Source organism: Seriola dumerili, unplaced genomic scaffold, assembly GCF_002260705.1.
Source record: "Seriola dumerili isolate Sdu_G_001 unplaced genomic scaffold, Sdu_1.0 BDQW01000674.1, whole genome shotgun sequence".
Classification (NCBI taxonomy): Eukaryota; Metazoa; Chordata; class Actinopteri; order Carangiformes; family Carangidae; genus Seriola; species Seriola dumerili.
The window spans coordinates 1,252,645-1,273,497 of NW_019174929.1; the positions used below are offsets into that span (position 1 = coordinate 1,252,645).

Below are 20,853 nucleotides of genomic sequence, written 5' to 3' on the forward strand. Positions count from 1 at the left end.
CTTTCCAAAGTTTCCCTGCCTTTGTAGAGGTTTCGAAAAAGCAGGACAGATTCTGAAATTATCAAGACACTCTGTTTCAAGTTGTTTGAACTACGTGAAGGCCTTTGTTTAGGATACATTCTTAGTTGTTGTAGACTCATAGTCATAATGAGAGTCATAATGTACTACATGTTTTAATAAAAACGCAATAGGGAAGGATACATGCAATCATTTTTTACTTCAGTACTGCCCCCTTTGTAATACCCTTATCAGATCACAGCTACAACATTTAAGCTAGATGATCATTCATCTTTTGGTTATACACCAATAAGTTATGTCTACAATGATGACAGTACTTTGTCTGGATACAATGTCCCCTGAATACAGTGAAGTTTTGTAAACACTGAGCTCCCTAAAGTGTCTTTGAACCTGCGCCAGCCCTCGAGTGTGTCCCTGCAGACCTACAGGCGAGATAAGGGCTTAAAGGAAACACTGATTTAATATCAGGGAAACCAATGAATCTTTTCAGCATTGCGCCTCCATGTGTTATCTGCATGTCGCTCTCCCTTACAGTTAGTCCCTCTCTCACGCATGCGTACTCTGTAATGGACACACTCACACAGAACAGGATGTTGTATCTCCTGTGATCTTCTGAGCTATGCAGGCCCAAAGGTGTTTATCTCTTTTTTGACAACAATGAATGGCATAGTTGGAATAGTTTAGGGCAGGATCACAGTTATCCCCACTTGTCCTTGGGTCCTGTCTGGCCTGGCACGCACACACACACGCACACACACGCGCGCACACACACGCACGCTCCCCTCACCACAATGCAGGTTTAACAGATTTCCTGTGAGCTATTGTCTATCTGCTGGAAGATGGTGGCATCCTGGTCCAGTCTTCCACGTCGAACAAGCCAAATCCTTCCTCCCCCTTTTCCTCTCTTGATCTCCATTCCTCTCGCTCTCTCTCTCTCTCTCCCTCCTTTTCTTTATCACCTCTCTCTTCTCCTCCTCTTCTTCTTTTGCCCCAGATACGTTGCCTTGCCAGTATATTTTTCTTTGGCTGTACACAGATCTGTCTATCAATCAGTCCATCTGTTTTTGCCCTCACCCACCCACCCCCTTTACCCGCCCCTCCTCCCTTCCTCCATGTGTCTGGTGATCCCTTCTGTAACCCCTGAGGAGCAGTCTAAACACCGTTTTTAGAGCCAGTCCAGTTGAGCCTCCAGGAAAAACAGAGAGACCAGACACAAACACGGGACTCTCTGACCAAATGCCCACCTGCGTCCCATAGCTTGGCCCTCTCCTCTCCTCTGTGCCACTCTCGCTTTCAAATAATAACATATTCATCTCTCAGTACCTATCATTAACCCCTTATTTTTCTTGCTTTGACACGGCAGTTTTTCATTGTGCTTTATGAACCCACAGTGGTTGGTTTTATTATTGCTTTGTAGAATGAAGTGTTTATGTGAAAGCAACATTTTTGTCAGTTGTGTTGGTGCACGAGGACAAAATATATGAAAATAAAGTCTCCATTTATAAAGTCGGTTTGCCGATTAGCAACCCTGTCTAACAACATTGTAACAGAAAGGGCTTGTTTTTTTCAACACTCGCAGATGTTTTGTGTCAGGACTGGTTATGACTCACACTGCTGCTTTGAGACCTAGAACCTGTTTAAGATGATTTTTATTATGGTAACAGTCGTTCTGACTGTTTCTGTGCCCACAATTTGCTAAAAATGGCTCAGTTTTGTCATGCATTAAAAATTGTTGATTTGTGTGATTCTTAAATCCTCAATAAACAGACTGTTTTGAAATATAAATACTAATTTATTCCAGGAAAAAGTACTTGACTTCATAGAAATCATACTTCAGAATACAAATCTGCTTTACTAACTTGTATCCAAAACTTGACCATTAAGTTTGAGGCTGGATCTTTCTAATGTGTTCAAGTTCAGTTGGCAGATATGCTGCTTTATGCCTGGGTTTGTGGGTATTTTTCCATTTTCCATCTTATTTAAGATGCTTCCTTTTATGATCAGAGAGTTTGTGAGCAGTTTACTCTGACACCTTTGCTGTTGAGTTCATCAGCAAAGGAAGATGAATACTGAACATGCCACTTCCCGCTCTGATGAGCGGATGTAATTGCTGCACTGAAACAGGACATCCTGTCTATGCTCTCTATGGGGGCATTAGGATTGGACAAGCTACGGTAATATGTTGATGCTCTGTCCATTTATGGTTTGATTAGGTTACCAGCAGAGAGTCTCAGAGGACATCATAACTACTGAGCTTTTAACAATTTCAAATCTTCAACGAAACCAAATGATCAGAGCTTAAAAGTCTAAAAACATATGTCCTCTCTACAAACTTCTCTTGCCGCTGCTTTAGTCACTGAAACACTATGGGCCCTATCTTACACCCAGCGCAAAGCGATGCAAGTGTCTTTGCTGGTACAGCAATTTAGCAAATGCTAATTACCAATACACTTGCGCGTACCTGAGTGGCCAGGGGTGTGTTGGTCTTAAAATGAGGTGTGGTCAGGCGCATTGCTATCTTGAGGCAGCGGAAAGTGATTGTGCGATTGACCAGCAAAAACATGGTCTTAAGTCAGTAACGCAGAATTTCACTGTTATTTTAAGGTGCATTATTAAGAGTAATATGTGACAACATAGGCGGGCGCACAGAGCGCATACACCTGCCTGTTGCACACAAGTAGCTTATACTGAAAATGTGCTCAGATGTTTGGATAAGTCAGGTGGTTACAAGCGTGCCTGGCTTTTAAAGTGAATGGGAGATGGCACTTTGATTGGTTTATTGTATGTTACACCCAAAACACTCCCATGAATAAATAAGAACAACCTTTTTGAACCATGGACCGGCCGCAGCAACTGTTTTTTCCGCTCTTAAAATAGAAAAAAAGACACGGACATGCCCTAATTGCACTTCTGCCACGCACTTCAGACCATGGGCTTTGCCCTCTGTATATCTGACCATGTTGTGTGACTTGTGTGAATATCCTATTTTCATGTAATTGCATTTTATTGACTGTCTTTTTAGTTCTGCCAGCCTGGAGGTTGGAGGCTGTCCAGGGATAGGAAAGCACCCACCTTCTTCACCGTTGTGCTGACAGATATTGATTCAGACCGACACTTCTGCTCCTGCCTCACTTTCTATGAGGCTGAGGTCAATCTGCAGGTAAGACTGCAACACACACACACACACACACACACACACACTATAGAGACGCAACATTCCCCCACGAGCAAGCACTTGACGACAGTGGTAAGGAAAAACTCCCTTTACATGCTTGGACTGAGCTATCCTTTAACATCTTTGTTTGAGTGCTGTTTTCATTCATGCATTGATTCATTTGTTTACTCTCTCTAAAAGCTTGCCTTTCAGATGTAGCTGTAGCTTGTCCCAGAAACCACTGGGGTGTTAGTCCTCCATTATAAGGACTTCAGTAACTAAGAGTCTCCATTCCCTGTACTCTACAGCTATCTTAGGACTGCTGGAGTAAACATGAATATCAAGTGAAAAGAAGAACAAAACAATAACGTGAACTATACACAAAAATGACAAAGCCCATTTAACCGAGGCAGAAGTGCTAACAACTGAGCCACCATGCTGGCATCATTAATCCTGATATAGTAAAATCTGTAATCATAAATATTTCACTCTGTCACTCCCTCAGACAACTGTGCATCACATCACTGTGAGCTTGTCTTCCTCCTTAAAAGGCTCTTTATAAGACTATCACAGTGATAATCCTCACAGTCTTATAATGAGCATGAGGTCACATTCATCCTCATGTGTCTCTCTCATGACTCTTCGGGCTATCGGGGCCATCGGGGATATCTATTGAGTAATGTGATGGTTCTCATTTTCTGTTTTCCATTTTAGGCTTATTGTTGTGTTTTTTTACAGTCTTTGGCACTTTTTTTAACTTTTAGGAATGTCTGTCGCGTGGTAGAAAACAAAAGCCTGCTTGGATCCAGTCTAATAAATTGTGAGCTGGCTGGGGGACGTTGTTATAAAAAGGGAGGATGGACCTGTGCTCTCCGCAAGCACGTTTCCTTTCATTTACTCATGCATACAAGATTGGCTTTGATTACAGTTTAGTGGTCACGGCACAAACGTTCAAAACCCCCATAAATTATTGATTACAACAGAATAGTTTCAACGGAATCATTTTGGTACTTATGAATGATCTTGTTAATATCCCCCTCTTGCCAAAAGCCCACAGAATACCAGGCTAATTGTTTCATTGTGTTCGACTTTGTCAGAGGCCTTAAATGACTCCGGTCACTCTGCCCACTGTGACTTCACATCCTTTCGCATGTGGAAGGCAGTCATCAATCACATTCCACTTAGATCAGCCAATCGTTTCTAAGTTAAATTCAAAATGCAGTCAATTTACGAGAAATTTTGCGTCTGTAAGAGTCACTGGAATGTTTAGAATCAACACTGTAGTAGTTCATCCTTTTCTAATTACTCTATCCTGTCTGCTTGTTGTGTGAATCAGGCCGTAATTACACAAACATTCCTGCGTTGAACAACTGGACACATTTTTCCATGTTGGTTCAAAAGCATCAGAGGAGGATGGATTCAGGGCAAATTGCCACATCAAAGGAGAAAATTACCAAAAATAGCCCAGTTGTTGACTGTTATGGGGTGTCTTTGGAAGAGCGTACTGACAGACTTTATTGTCATTGTAACTGGTTGGTGAAGTCCCTCAACTGTATAAAATATGTTGGAGACTATAGATCAGTGGGTCATCTTGTTCAGTATTGAAACTTTAATTTTCCCAGCGCTGTTTTCTCTCCACACACACTGGCTCCGTGGAGGAAATAGTCATTAACAACAAATTTAGACTTGATTATGGGGCCTAATGTTTATGTATGTATGTCTCTTTGCTGTTATCTGGGCACTGACAAGGCTGTTAGTGAGGGCCAGTCACACACACTCCATATTCAATGTTTATATTAGGTTTGCAGGACAGAATAAGCTGTAAAGATGTTACTTTTACAACGGAAGTTGAGCAGTAGTTTAATCAGAAATTGTGCCAGATATTTTCCAGGTTTAACAGAAAGGTGATTTCACATGGAATATTAAATAAAGTGATTCATATACAAACTTTTTTTTTTTTTTTTTTTTTTTATTTCACCTCCCTCAAATCATGTCTTGTCAAATTTAAACTCACAAATCAGTTTCTCACTTAACTGTGAAGTTTAGTGCTGTGAAACAGGTTGTAAAAGTTACACTGATTAAAAAAGATGGCCATATTCTACACTTTCAGTCAGAAGCAGGAAGCACAACATAGCCTATAAGAAGCTGCAGCAGAAAGTTTCTCAGTGCTGTTGCTATCAGCAGGGTTGTGCTGAAAAATCATCATTTTTTTTAAACTTTTTTATCATACTTGTATTTAAAATAGCTTACAGTAATTGAAATGTTTGTGTATGTTTAAAAACCAGACACCCAGACACATTGATGCTTTGCATATATTAAAGACTGCATTGAGAAGATTGAACCTATAAACCTTTGAATCTGAGAGACTCCCCAACCACAACACACCACCTTAGCTTTTTTTTTTTCTCAATCTTGTGTTAATTATTAGATGAGGCTATATTTGGCCTCGTCCAGACATTATGTTCTCGCAAAATAAACACACATTCCTGGATTCAGTGTATGGCACTGAAGATCTTCTTGAAACGTGAGGGTGTTAACAATCTTTATTCTCTAAACTGACATCCTTATCTGCTCAGTCGGATTCCAGACAGGCGGCAGAGGAATGTATTTTGTCTAATAATTGAACCAAATCCTAAGAATAATGCTGAAATGTGACCTCCATCTGAATGGGATATTTTGATCCCATACTCCTTGGTCCCAAGATACTGAAGCACTTATGGCATGTTTTCACTGCCTGGAGAAATATACCAGATTGTGATAAGGGCTTTAGTTAGGAATGAGCACTGACGTTGGTGTATCAGTGTTCTGATAGAACTCAGGGATTCACAATAGAGACTATTAGAACCAGATTGAGACTTGCTTGTATGGGCCCATTGTAATTTTATGTAGAGGTAGATAACATGTTTGATTATGGTAAAGAATAATTTAATAGTGTACATTTTATATGACATATACAAAACTGTCCACTTATACTACCTGGCTTTTGTCAATACATATCTGAATGCAGTTCTCTTTGACAGGACAGTTGTTATGCTCTTTCCAGTTCATTCTCATATCTGACAATATTATTTTCTACTATTTCAGTTACAATTACTTAGGTTAATTATACATTTAAAAAAAACTGAAGTAGTTTAAGACATGTTTTCACCTGCAATAAAAAATATTGTTTTGGCTAAGCCTTTCTAACTGTAAATGATATATCTTGCTAACCATAATAAATACTAAACATTGTGCAGCTGTTAGCATGTCTGGTATTGTCACTTATACCTCTGATGTTTTACATTTGCTGTGTTAGCTCTGAGAGGGAAGCAATGTTTATCTCTTAAACTCATCTTGGCTCCTCTCTAAGTAAATGCACTCATATGATCTTTGTCTCTGTAGGCGAGCTCTTTTATTAACCTCATTGTAGTTTTATTAAATCTGTTGTGTTCAGTCATTGGCTCCAGTTGTATGAGCAACTGTGCTGAATAGGGACAGATTAGGAAAGGAGATAATTAACAGTCCAAACTTTCATATATGCGTGTCTCCTCTCTGGAGACAAAGGAGGATTTTTAATATTTTGAGTTTAAATGGTTATTTTTATATTCTAGGAGGAGCACAACTAATAAAGCCTATTTTAAGACACTCTCTTCAAGTGAAAATTTAAAAGGTTAGAAGTTGAATGGCCATCTAAATTTCAACACATATTACCACTGAACGCTCTTTATGGTGAGGTATTTCAGTTATTTTTCCATGGAAAATGTGCAAATAACACATGTGATGTATGATACATGCCAGGCACGTAGAGGACAGTCTGAGTTAGAAACAAGTGATGTATTCAGAAGCTAAACCAGGAGCTCAGCGGTGCTGGCATGCTCTTCAGTACAGTTCAAGGCCTATAGTCCATGGCACTGTGTTGAACTCTTCACTAAAATAGTTTCTTTTTTTCTACGTTTCAGGGATCAAAGAGTATTGAGGCTGATGGAGATGAAGATGAGGAGGCAGAGGAAGATGACCTGATCCAGCCAGCTCAAGTGTTTGCACCAAAAAGTCTCATTCTCGTGTCCAGGCTGGATTATCCCGAAATATTCCGGGTACTAAGACAAGATATGATTAAATCTTGATTAAAAAATATTTTCCTGTCTTGTTCAGAGGGAATACTCCAAATGTTTTTCAGATCATTGCTTTCATCTTGCACTTCTGAGACAATGCTAATCTGATTTGTGCTGTCTGCAAAATAGGCTGGAGTTTGCTTCAGCATGAGCACACACCTCAGTAAAGTGAATGAGATATAAACATAAGCACTTCCGATCTTTTTATGACACAGTTAAGTTGATCACAGTTTCTTCAGTTTCCTGGTAATAGGTGCTCTGCTGTTACTAGGAGCTTTTGGAATAAACTGTGCTATGAAACCTTACGTAAATGTCACTGACTAATCAACCTTATCATTCTCGTCTTATGGCCCAGATGGCGTAAATTCAGATGGTGATTAACAACGAGCTGCAATATTGATATACTGTTTATAGAGTATTTATCCTCTGTACCTTTCTGTGTGAAATGTCTTAGTTTAATTGCGTTTGCTGTCCTTCCAGGGGTGCTTGGGTCTGATCTACACAGTGTACATCGATAGCCTAAATTTCCCTTTGGAGGGTCTGGTTGCCAACCTCTTCACATTCCAGGTTCCTGTCGCTGGTGGATCGCAGGTAAGTCTTAAGTGAGGCAAAGTGTCACAAAGCACCACAGTCTGCAAGACATGTCACCGTTCTGTTCCTGGCCCTGCTGCTCACAGGGGGCCACAGAGGAGCTACAAATGGTTAATGTCAATCCTGTTCAAGTGTGAGGCGGCGATTGTGGAGGTGATGGCTGAGGCTCAATGGTGCAGCTACTAAAATGATTTATGTTTTCTGTGCAGCCAGTCAAGAATATCGCGTTCAGATGGTGCCAGAGATTGTTATCCAGCCACAGGCAGTAATTTTCTAATACATATTCGTCATTTTTTTCCATCATGTTACTTGGAGCAAAATACCTCAGCCTCGAGTGGAGTAAAGGACAGCAGAGCTGTTAAACTGTTTTTATAGAAGTTTAGAGGAATATATTTAAAATGCCAGTGTATTAAGATTCCTCATAACTTCAAAATAAAAAGTTTTGGTTGCTGCAGTTTGGTGGCCAAGTGTCAGAGCGTGAGGCTATTAATGCAGTGAACTAGACAATAGTTTACTTATTTTCACCTTTGAAGATAAAACCTACTTTGTGTTTACTGCTTCCACTGGAGGATAGAGGTGAAAACAAAGTTTTCTTTTAAACGTTGGCTAATGCGGTAAAAGAGGGAAGAATTTGGCATGATTCCTGTTCCTTCGCACAACACCTCAAAGTCCTCAAATCTGCCTTTAGGGAGAACCGCATCAGTGGAACAGACTCATTTGTCAAAACAGCACCTGGTTAAACATAGACGTATGTAAAGAATTGTATGTATGAGACCTTGTGACACCTTTTGATATTTCTACATCCTAAAGGGCTCTACCAGCCACTTTTCACTTTTCACTCAGTTCTCTATTATCTGAGTCACAAACCATTCAAGACTATGTGTCAAAGCACAATTGTTGCATCACTGATTTGACTTGACTAATCGGTAGATATGCATTTGAGCATCAGACACACTATCAAAATATGTTTTTTTTTTAGATCTTTTAATGCGAGGATGTTTTTAAAGGTGATGTTTCTGCAGCTGTGTGCTGCACCAGCTATATTTTGGTGAACATGTAATTGAGGTTTTCTTTGCTCAGTGAGAACTCATTCGAACGGCTTATTCAGTGCTGCAGCTGTAGTATTTGATACAGCCGCAGTACACTTGGCTGTAAATCTGAATGAATGACTGTCAGTTGCAGTTGTAAGTCCTTGACCCCGTAGACACGACAGACATAGAAATTTTCCATGGCTGTTTTCTGACCTTTACTGCGTTTGTTTTTCTTTACAGAAGCTGTTTAGCCTGGGAGCAGGAGACCGGCAGCTCATCCAGACGCCTCTGAACGACACATTGCCTGTCACATGCAAGAGTGTTGCTCTGCTCTTCCAGCAGCTGGGTGGGTCCGGGCACTTTGATAACTACTCACTAGTATTTATGAGACAGGAAGGGAAATGAGTCACTACTTAACTTGTTAGGGACTGTATTACCATATATCGACCACGGCAATATGTTGTGTCATTTACTTGTTATTGACATGAAACAAGGTACATAATTAATTAAATTAAGAATAGTTTGCTCCTGCAGGTTGTAATGTCTACACAACACTCCTTTTTCAGTTTGAAGACATTTTTTGTGTTGTTGGTTGTTATAATGTGACTGGCATCATCGTCTTAGTTGATTTAAATAAAGCAGCTTACTTCGACATATTTTACATTCATTCAGTCTTGATCCTTATCAGATTTTTGGATCCTTCATTCTACTTTTCTAATCACATGCTGATAAACTGCAGTACTGTAGGACTTTTACAATCAGGAGACTTCTGCAGTGAACCATTAAGAAGTGGGATTAATTCTACATTAAATGTGTCTGAGGCAAGATTATGTGGTTTTCACTGTGTCCCATCAGTGTTTCTGCACATGATGAAGATTTGATGCAGTTTGCTGGTTTTCACGTTGCTGTGTTTGCACAATACATTCATAGTAAAGGATTTATACAGTCAATACGTGCTTTGTCAAAGACACACCATGCCTGAGTCACCATGACTCACATTGTACATAGGGTAGTTAAACCGTGTACCTATCGCTTTCCTCAGCCTTTGAAAATGACGGTTTGGCATAAATCATGAACTGAGCCATTGTTTATTATATTTTTAGACTTTTCAGGTCATTCTAGATGAATCAGGTTTATTTCACTTTCTGCAACCCTAGGCAAGATGAGAGTGAAATGTAATATAATTTTTATGAAATTTGATTTGTAATGGAAAGTTGGCCCTCATTTATTCTCATTTGATTAGAAAAATGTGCTTCAAAATAGAGTGGATTTTATTTCCTGAGTGTATTAACACCATCCTCTTTTTGTTTGGACAAAGTTTAGAACATGCACATGGGGGGGTACTTCACTGATACACATGTGATCAGGGTCATGTGGAAGTCAAGCATTTGTAGCCGATCTGGGATCTGGATACACAAAACAAAACAATCATATACCCAGCGATGGTCTGTGAGTCTTCATAAACTGGTTCCCATTAATCAGTACAGTACATTATGCAAACAGCACTGCATGATAAGTGTTAAGTGTTGTTGTGCTCAAGTCTGACTTGCTTTAATTATTGTCAAGTCATCTGAGGTCAGGGTGACATGACAGTATTTTCACTGTAATAACACTGTAATAACACTGTGCTCAAACTATTGCAGGGTGTTAAAGACAGGTGACACAATACCATTTGTATTTGTTTTGGGTTTTTTGTTTCTTTTTTCAGTTTCAAATTTGCTGTTTAGGGGAAGAGTTTGACATTTTAGGGAATACAGTTATTCGCTTATAATATAATAATAATTAATATACAAGTCTATAGCCGGGAGCTTAGCATAAAGACTGCAAGGAGGGGAAATGAGCTAGTCCTAAAACCACAAGTTGTCACTGTTACACGTGTAAAACGGCACAAACACAACATGAAATGTTGTGAGGAATTGGTGAGGTAAAGAGATGCTGGTATAGGCAGATTCTTTTTTCATTTTTATTTATCTACTTTTTTCCCTGTGGGCAGAGCTTGGCTTGCTTTTTCTCCCCATCTACACGCTATGCAGTGCTAACTGTCTCCTGGTTGTAAGCCTTATATTTTCCATACAGATATAATGGTAGTATCCTTCTTCTAATGATAGTAATGTTTTCCAAAATGCTGCACTTTTCCTTTAACAATGAGTGGATTCGTCTATCCATATGCTTAATACATACTGCAAGTGTACAAGAGTAAAAGTTATCTGTCTATTGTCCGTCCTCCTGCTGTTGTAGCAATAAGTAACAGTTTGTTGCAATATGATAATTGTTTCTGGTTGTAGGAGGACATATGTCAGGAGTACCTGAGTGAGAGTCAAGCCCTCATGGCATACAGAGTGAAAGTGACTGACAGACTCAGACAGAGTTAATCATTCTTCTGCCCTTAAACTGATTATTTCTCTGCATGCTGACAGGAAGGTAAATATCATATGTCAACTGATCAGCTAAACTCAGAGAACAAGTGCATCGTTTACACTTATTAGGTCATCTTTATGTCCATGTAAGGACGGCTAGTAGCTGTGCAGACGGGCAGGTCGGCACATCATTTTGTGTGCACAGGTCACCCGAGTCACCAGTGAGGAATGTGTGTTAAACATGTCACACTGGACAGGAAGTACATTCCCCAGGGCGAGATAAAACCGTACATCAACAGACCGTTGATGCTGTTTGTTGTTTGTTGCCTTTGTCTCTTTTTTGTCCGGGGCTGTTACTTTTTATTTAGGGCGCGGAAATGTGTTGCTGTTTCCACAAGATAAGTAAACACCTGAACCTGAGGTGTGATTATGAAACCTGAGCCTCAATAGTCTGGTCACATGACCAAGGCACATTCTTGCAGCTCTCGCAATAGAAAAAGGTGGCATCAAAAATGCATCATTTGGAACCACAATGTGTAAATAAGATGAATAAACTCATTTGGTTTAACGAGCCCTTTCACCTTAAAAACTCGGATTTTGTTGAGGCTTGTGTTTCCTGTTTATCACTGACCTGCTCCACTCAGACAGCCAAACATCCAGACCCAGCGCCCCCAGTGGCGCGGATATGTCTGCCAGTGTTCCTCTCTCCTTATCACTCCAATGTGTGATGAATTGGTCTGTCAGTTGCTTGATAGGAAACAATAACAGGAACTGTAAACTTGGAATTCTTCCTGATTGTCACATCGGCATTTGAAAAATTATTTATACTGTATGAGAGTCTGTCATTTCCTTTGTTTTTCAGAGATGAGCTTTCCCATAGGTTCATATTCAGTGTTTAACATAAACTGTCCCGTTACATTGTGGAAATGTATTATTTTTGTCTTCATGAGCCAGCAGGTTACATGGCTTAAAATAGTAGTGGAAGGACTGCAGATTATGTGCAGTGATTCAAACTCTTGCTATTGTAGTTGTTGTGTAGTTGCAACTTCTCAGCTCTTTTATTTTAGATTAAACCTTTGGCAATCACAATTAAGACAGCTTCACCAGAGTAACTGTGTAATTGGCAGTAATTTAGTTAAATATGCACACATTCTTTTCACTCTTGAATTTTTTTCATACTGCTCTACACCAGCTTTAGCTCAGAATTTGTTCCATGCTATTTAAAACACAGAGGTGGTGCAGTGCCAATGATAAAGACTGGGAATACTGTTTTGGCAGAATTTATTCAATAAACCGGTGAGGCTGCAGTTGCCTGTGCAGACTGAGTGATGTTCACCACTGGCAGATCAAATTTTAAAATGAGGCTAATACACCCGTACCCAGACATGGCTATCCAATCCATAAGTAGCACTACAACCTTCTATAGTGTGATTGGTAGTTTGATCTGCACAGAACTGCCACAATTACAAAAAATTTACACTTACAAGAGACAACAATTAAGCTTCAGTTCAGTAGGAGACCTAGGTGTAAGTACTTAGTACTACCTCTATTCAATAGGTGGAAGGAGATCAGGTAAACTGGGCAGAAAGTGCTAGTTAGGCATATTAGGGTGTTAGAGGTGTTAGAAGAGGAGGTGCTCTCAGAAGAGATCAGTCTTAAAGGGATTCTTGAAGATTCTCAATACCCTGTTTGCAGTAAGAGATGAAGAGGTGATTTTTATATTGATATCGTTATGGAGAGACAGATTGACTGGGATGACTAAGAGTTCAGTCTTAGAGAGGTTTAGTTGAAGGTGGCATTCCTTCATCCATGTGGATATGTCAGAGGGCAGAGGTCATGAGGTGGGAGGACAGGCGTTGTTTGGTGCCATCTGTGCAGCAGTTATATGAGAAGCCGTGCGAGCGGATAATTGGTCCCAAGGAGATGGTGTATATTGCAAAGAATAGGGGTCTGAGTACCAATCCTTTGGAGAGGGGATAGAATAAGGACATTTGTCTTTGCCATTATACACTGAAGGAGCTCCCAGTGAAATGGGATTCAAACCAAGAAAGCGCTTTACCTGAAATGAGTACAGTATACAGAGTACAGATAGCAGGTTGCGGCGGTTCACTGTAACAAATGTTGCTGGTAAGTCCGACAAGCTCAGAACCGCAGCTGAGCTTGAGCTGAGCTTCAGTCACAGACAGCAGAGCCATTTCAGTGGAGTGGCCACTCTTAAAGCCCAACTGATTTGGATTAAGGAGGTCATTCTGAGAGAGGAATTCTGAGACCTGCTTGAAATTTGCCCTTTCAATATATTTAGATAAGAATGGAAGTAAAGAGACCAGTTAATTGTTGTCAACTTCAGCAGTGTCAAGTCATGTTTTTTTGAGGAGAGGAGTTAGGAGTTACCTGAGCCTGTTTGAATGCAGTTGGAAATGTACCTGAAGCCAAAGAAGAATTCATCTCATGTGTGATTGCTGGCACGATGGTGGGAGATATGGCTTGGAGAAGGTTTGCGAGAAAGGCGTCCAGCGCACATGTAGTAGGACAACTACTCAGAAGTTTTGACACATCATTCTCAGTGAGAGGTGTGAATGAGAGAAAACATGCGTCCTTGACCTGGGGAGACAGGGTTGGACATGTGGTGTTGAGTGAGGGACAGGTTGAACCATTGACCAGAGGAGGCGGAGAAGAGCATGGTGACACATATTCAAGCTGAGAGGTTTGTGTCTGGTGGGAGTGGTGGTGGATTGAGAAAAGTTTTGAAGGTCTGCGGGTCTTGCTGATCTTATTGCAAAAAGTGGTTTTTGCAGTGCTGATACTGGATGAGAAGGAAGATAGGAGCAACTCATAGCCCATGAGGTCAGTGAGGTCACTGGTTTTACGCCATTTTCTCTCAGCAGCTCTGAGATAGGTGTGTTGCTTTTGGATGGTGGCCATGGAGGAAAAGTGGATGGCAGACAAGTTGCGGAGGTTGCGGCAAAATGAAACCAGAGGTGGTGGAATATTTCAGGTTTTATATCGGGGGTTTTTTTTGTATTGTGTGTCTCGAAGCAGTTATAGGGACGCGAAGAGCAAATGGATATTGTTTGTCCTAATCTGTGTTTGAGGTTTTAAAATCCTGCACAAATAGCCATGAATGTTTGATGAATGATCTGGAACAGTGTGCAAGTCATATTCGAACCAATACCTCATTCATTTTGTTCCCTGTTATTTTCTCGTTCCAGGAATCCAAAATGTTTTAAGCCTGTTTTGTGCGGTTCTGACAGAGCACAAGGTTTTGTTCCACTCCACCAGTTACCAGAGGCTTGGAGAGGCGTGCCGTGCCCTGGAAGCCCTCATGTTTCCCCTTAAATACAGGTAAGTATGTGTTTGACCCCGGCAGTGGGACAGACCCTCATGTGACTTTCCACTAACGCCTTGGCTGGTGTTATGACTTCAATAGCTTGTGATCTGACTTGATGCTTAACTTCACTGTATTCAGTTCTATAAACAGCTATATCCATGGGATGAGATCACCCTTAAAGGTCACATTTTATTTAACCTTGTACTGTATATGTAGAATTCACTTCCCCTAGAAGAGCCTTTCATTTTTACAGTGATCAGTTTCCTTCTCTTTTATGAAACAGATCCACTATCTATCTTGTGACAGAAATTGTAGAAGTAATTTTTCTACTCAATATTACATGACCATTAAACATGACCATTCACACACAGGACACTGGTGGCAAACTGTAATGCTAGGCAATGTTATTGTTATAATAACAATAATAACAACAATAATAATAACTAGAAAATTCCAGGGAAATTTTGAGTGCCACGGGGGCTACTGCCGGGATGAGTACATGATTTATTTCCAGTGTTCAAAAGTCACCCTGATCATATTCTGGTTTTGAGAAATGTCTTGATATAAAAGACTCTGATATAAAATAATGTCACATCCCTCCATCATGTATTATGTGGGAAATATCTCATATTCTGTGTTGTTTTTTTTAATAAAACAAGAGGCAACATGTCTTCAAACTGGCATTTAAAGGGTTAAAATCCTGAAAACTAATAAACATTTGGTAGGTTTGAGCAGAACTGAAGTGGTTTAAGAGATGTATACAAAAAAAAGCAGAAAAAAATATTGATATATGATGATTTTATAGCATTTTCTTTGTGTGTCCTTTCTTGGACGCGAGGAACCCCAGAGGGTACAAAATGTGTTACCAGTGTATAATAGACCTGTAACAGTACCTGACATTAGATTTTAAAAATATGTCAAAAAAGACACTTTCTCCGCCCCGAGGCACTCCTCTCAGCTATTCTAGCTGTAGAGGAGTGCCTCGGAGCTGAGCACCCGTGGCACTAATAACAGTAACAATAATTTACACTTTCGGTGTAGTAACAGGTGAATGATACATAATCCTGGTCTTGATGACTAATTAAGTGTTACAGGAAGAGCTGGCTGATATAATTATATCAATATCGTGATGTGAGATTATCTGACTGTTGTAGTGAAATGACATATGAATCCGTCTGCCAATTTGGGGTCATTCCCTCATCATTGATTGTGTTTCTCGACACGTTATGCATATATATTCTGTGGAAGTCACCCTATCAGTGTTGTTAATATCAGTATTAGCGTAATTTTGTCACACTGCCCTAGTTTCTGGTATTTGATGATGATGTAAAATTTCCAGAACTTGTCAATGATAACATTGCAGAATGTATGAATGTTATGAGAGCCACGCAATAGCCAGTTTCTATCTTTATTGCAGTCTTATCACTCAATGCGAGTTCACTCATTTGAGTTTCAATTTCATAATAGCAGCCAGTCAACCACATCCACTTCCCTGCAGGGAAGTTTATTTTAGGCTCTCAGTTGCTCAGCCATCCAGTAATTCTTCCTTATCTGTCTTCCTAGTCTTATTGAACATATTCTTTGATTTAATTCTTAATGTCCTCTCATGTTTTCAGTTACCCATACATCCCTATTCTACCTTCGCGGCTGCTGGAGGTCCTAAGCTCACCCACTCCCTTCATCATTGGCGTGCACTCCATGTTTCAGACTGAAATCCAGGATCTGGTGAGTGTCGATGTGTCATGTGCATCCTCTTACTTGTGTGCAGAGCTTGAGGATCATAAACTTTACTTCCAAACACCTGTGAATCATTAACAAATCTTGGAGTCTTTAAGAGTTTATTTTGATATCCTAAAAGTGATGATGCATTATGACATTTTACTGTTTGTTCTTTATACTGGCAAGAGTGTTCCCATAACAAGCCCTTTGGTTTCAGGAAGTTTTTACACATGAAGACTAAGTAGACTGCCCTCCTACAAGATGTTTATTTAGCTGCTTTTGGCTGAACCCCGTCAGGCATACGTGTTGTACCTCACAGACACACTCCAGCTGCAATCAAGCGACCTGATTTGTCAGTGTTTTTATGTGTGTTCACCAGTTGGATGTTATTATTGCTGACCTGGATGGAGGAACAATAAAGATCCCTGAGTGTATCCACTTGTCCTTGCTCCCTGAACCTCTGTTACACCAAACACAGTCTTCCCTGTCTCTGGTAAACGCAAACACCTACTCACACATGCACACACACACACACACACTCATACAGGTGCAACCATATTATTTAAATAATGACAATATGATGACATTTGAAGTGAGTAAGAAAAACACATTAATACACACACAAGGTACTTACTAAAGTAATTCTTGTATTCGTATACAGAAACTTGCTCAGTGACTGCTGGTAAAAGTGATGTTCTTGCTTTACCTTCTTAATTACATTATATGATACTTTCTGATATGTTGAATTATCTCGTTAGCCATCATTCACTTATGTTGCTGTTTTAGTAATTGCAAATTTCTCTATATAAAAGCGTGTGCCAAATGAAAACATCAATAATCTGGAGATAAATTCTTTTTCTTAGGTTTTACACCCTGATCTGGAGATAGCAGACAATGCATTCCCTCCGCCTCGCACTGCCCCCTCCAACCTCAAGTTGTTGGTAAGTCAGCATTGCTATTACATGCCCCCTCTTTCATTCGTGATCCTCAGGGTGTTCCATTATGAGAAATGATGTCCTCCTCCTCCTCCCACATGAGGAGGACATGTTTGCCTTCATCAAAAAAAAGTATCTTATCGGAAAAAGCTTAGCGTTGGAGTGAGGGCACCAACTGACTGTAACCCATTAGCCTCAAGACAAAAAACATGTCTGTTGCATAATTAACTTATGAGACTGCAAATGTGGCATAGATGTTTGATGAAGTCTGTGTGTGTGTGTGTGTGCGTGTGCGTGTGCGTGTGCGTGTGCGTGTGCGTGTGTGTTCCAGGATAAAGAGGTGAGGGCCGTCTTTCTCAGGCTGTTTGCACAACTCTTCCAGGGCTACAGGTCTTGCCTGCAGCTCATCCGCATCCATTCTGAACCAGTTATTCATTTTCACAAGGTAAGAAAACAACATAAGGGAATTCCCACTGTAGAAATTCCGATTTTTCAAAAACCTTATTTCCCCGATATGTGACCTTAGATTCTTTTTCTTTAGCAATTGCCCTTCAGCAAACACATTGTTCTTTAAATCTGCCAAGAATGTCTTAGCCAGAGTCCAGCAGGGAGTGTGGAATTACATGTAAAGACCTGACACATAAACCTGTCAGGGGTTTATAAAGTGTGTGTTTGTGTACGCATGTTGTTTTAAATGTGTCGTAGAGGCTCCATGACTCTTCTGTGATGCTATCCTTTTGTTTATGCAAGCTTCGGACACAGTCCCGCAACCTTGGGCAAAGCCCGGCAATGAGCCATATGAAAAGTATTAGGTTTACATTTTTGTTTTGTGCTGGGGTTTTTGTTTGTTCGTGTCTGTGGTGTCTCCATAGTAACCCCTTAGCACATCATCCTCAAAGTACCCCACATGGATCACATTATAAACAAACGCTCTGCTTAGTGGCCTGGTATCGCTTAGTGGAGGAGGCTTGAGAGAACTGTGTTTTATCTCTTCTACCCACAAGCACAAATAATTATGCATAAAGTAAATTAAATTCATTTGCATGTAGTCATTTGTAAATAGATTTATTTCCCTCTTTGTACATGCTGTAGAACTTATCCATGATTTCAACAATAAAAGATCTCAGTCTGAGCCCCCCCCTCCCTGCAGAGATATGTTTGAAGGTTTTGTAATCTTGATCTAAAAATGGCTGTGATCACTCTTGTTTTTCAGTCTACAGTATATCCATATGAATAACATTACATTGCTCCCATCTGTGCCGGATTGTAATTGCTCTAATTCTGACATTATCCAGACTGCCTTCCTGGGCCAGCGAGGCCTCATTGAGAATGATTTCCTGACCAAGGTTTTGGATGGCATGGCCTTCGCTGGCTTTGTCTCAGAGAGAGGTCCGCCTTACAGAGCCTGTGATCTCTTTGATGAGGTACTGTACCACGATGCTCCATTTAAAGCTGAACTTTTTACCCTTCACTCTAAATCTATTAAGTGGGGAAGTTCATACGCAAATATTGTTTTACACTTAAGTGACTATGGACTGCTCAAATATAGTTGATCTGTGTATGATTATCTGTTTGATAAGGTTACTATCAGTTATCACTAATGGTCCTGCAGGAACACTGTATTTGAATGTATTTGCCTAGATGATGCAATAATTACTGTTTTGTTGTTTTCTTTCTTTGTTGGTTGTTTGTTTTGTAGCTGGTGGCCTTAGACATTGACAGCTTTAAGGAAGAAGAGGTCGGCCCTGTCATGCTGCAGAAGCACATCAGGGAACTCTCTGAGCAGCTGTACAGAAATGTAAGTCTTCATGCACATAACCACAACTACATTTCTGTCGTTGTACCGTATAGAGCAGATGTCCTCATTTTAGCATGCTAAACATGTGTTTTGATTTACACCAATCATTTTTTTGTTTTAATTTTGCGGCTGACTGGTGTATACACAACTGTGTATCCTATTAATTCATGTTGTTCCCTGGCGGATGTGCTGTAGGAGAACCCGAACCCCCACATGGCATTCCAGAAAGTGCCTCGACCATCAGAGGGGTCCCACCTGCGCGTGCACCAGGTACCCTTCCCCCTGCTGGCTGATGAAAAGGTGGAGAAGCTGCTGCAGGAGGGTGTGGCAAAATACAGCAGTGCACCTCCTTCTGTGCGACCTGAAAGGAAGTGTGTTGTACCTGCTGGACCACCTGTTGGTATGGCCAACTTTAAACACCTGTCATTGTACAATATATTCTGCACTGCGTTGATATGAACATTGACTAAAAGTCTTTAGACTTAAAATACCTGGTTTAGGTTTAGGTGTGAAATTTCACACAGTGATAAATTTAACATAACTGGTATCTGCTAAATATGTCCTTGATGTTTGTAGCATCTTTTGTTTTAACCTGCAGTGATTCCTCTCCCTGATTTTCTTCCTCTTCCATCTCCTGCATTCCAGTGTCCATTATGGGAAAAAGTGGCTCCGTGTTTAACAGTGCTCGCAGGCTGGAGGTGGTGCGAAGTTGCATTTCCTTCATCTTTGATAACAAGACCCTGGAGACTGAAAAGGTGATGCACAGTGTCTTTCATCAGAGGAGCTAATCAACCTCTAAACAAGCTCATTAACTGGAGGCATCTGTCCTTTGTGTTATTCCACTCCAGCAAGCCGTTATGGAGCTGTGTATCTCTCCTCACCTTTTATCATTCTAATATCTTCCAGCTGACACGCAGGCACTCAGACACAGAAATGTTTAGAGCCTGTACCAAAACGCACTCTGAATCCATGTTATTAGCTTGCTAACTTTGCTAAGCATTAACTATTGATGTCAGTTCCAGTTTTCCTTCATAGCAGCCCCATGTGAAGTCATAGGTGAACGTTCTGCACAATATGCCAATGTGTTTAAAATGGGATGGTTGCCAGTTACTTTATGTATCCCTGTGGCTTCATATAGGAGTTATATAGTACAGGCATGCATCTCTGTGCAAATGTAAGAATGTATAGCATGCATCCTCTGAACACCCCATGAGCCTGTAAATTCTTCCCTGCCAAATTGTGAGCATAACCATACAGCAAGTCAAAGTAGCTGGAAGGACTGTGTTGGTACATAGTGTTGTTGTAAGCAGTGAATAGATATCAAAATAAAACCATCGCTCTTTATCTGTGTAATAAGGGTCTGCTTTCTCAAGAAGCAAAGGTGTTTCCCATTTTTTGAGCAATCACACATTGTTAATTGTCTTGTCTGTTTCTAGTCAACCTGTCATGTCAGGTCAGCCACTTAATGTAGAGGTATTTTTTTCTTTTCTAAAACCCCTTTTGTCCCCCTTCTACTTAACAGACACTGCCGGCTGCACTGCGCGCACTGAAAGGCAAGGCAGCTCGCCAGTGTCTGACTGAGGAACTGAGTCTTCATGTTCAGCAGAACCGCGCCATCATGGACCACCAACAGTTTGACTACATCATTCGTATGATGAACTGTGCCCTCCAGGTAAGGAAGAGCCAGTCATGCCAACACAAGTTACAGACACTCGTCTCTGCTGCGTCCGTACTGTAAATGGACGGGAAACGTGTAGTAATAGTCCATGCAGCCGAGGAGGCAAATTACATCTTAAAAAGTCTAGATATTTTTTTCTTGTAATTTCAAGAT

At 40.5% G+C, this 20,853-nt stretch overlaps 1 protein-coding gene across 3 annotated transcripts in view; it reads left to right on the forward strand.

The window, feature by feature from the left end:
* Positions 1-20,853, forward strand: part of sbf2 (SET binding factor 2) — a 94,129-nt gene that overhangs the window by 28,873 nt on the left and 44,403 nt on the right. For 2 of the 3 annotated variants that reach the window (XM_022765350.1, XM_022765351.1), the window contains exons 3-16: positions 3,041-3,178; positions 7,111-7,245; positions 7,744-7,854; positions 9,126-9,231; positions 14,452-14,584; positions 16,187-16,295; positions 16,669-16,782; positions 17,153-17,230; positions 17,556-17,669; positions 18,520-18,648; positions 18,924-19,022; positions 19,218-19,422; positions 19,668-19,777; positions 20,545-20,694. In XM_022765350.1, the coding sequence (XP_022621071.1) occupies positions 3,041-3,178; positions 7,111-7,245; positions 7,744-7,854; positions 9,126-9,231; positions 14,452-14,584; positions 16,187-16,295; positions 16,669-16,782; positions 17,153-17,230; positions 17,556-17,669; positions 18,520-18,648; positions 18,924-19,022; positions 19,218-19,422; positions 19,668-19,777; positions 20,545-20,694 (1,731 nt within the window). Of the gene's footprint in view, positions 1-3,040; positions 3,179-7,110; positions 7,246-7,743; positions 7,855-9,125; positions 9,232-13,998; positions 14,087-14,451; positions 14,585-16,186; positions 16,296-16,668; positions 16,783-17,152; positions 17,231-17,555; positions 17,670-18,519; positions 18,649-18,923; positions 19,023-19,217; positions 19,423-19,667; positions 19,778-20,544; positions 20,695-20,853 lie in introns of those variants that run through there. The other variant, XM_022765352.1, reaches the window with a different exon arrangement.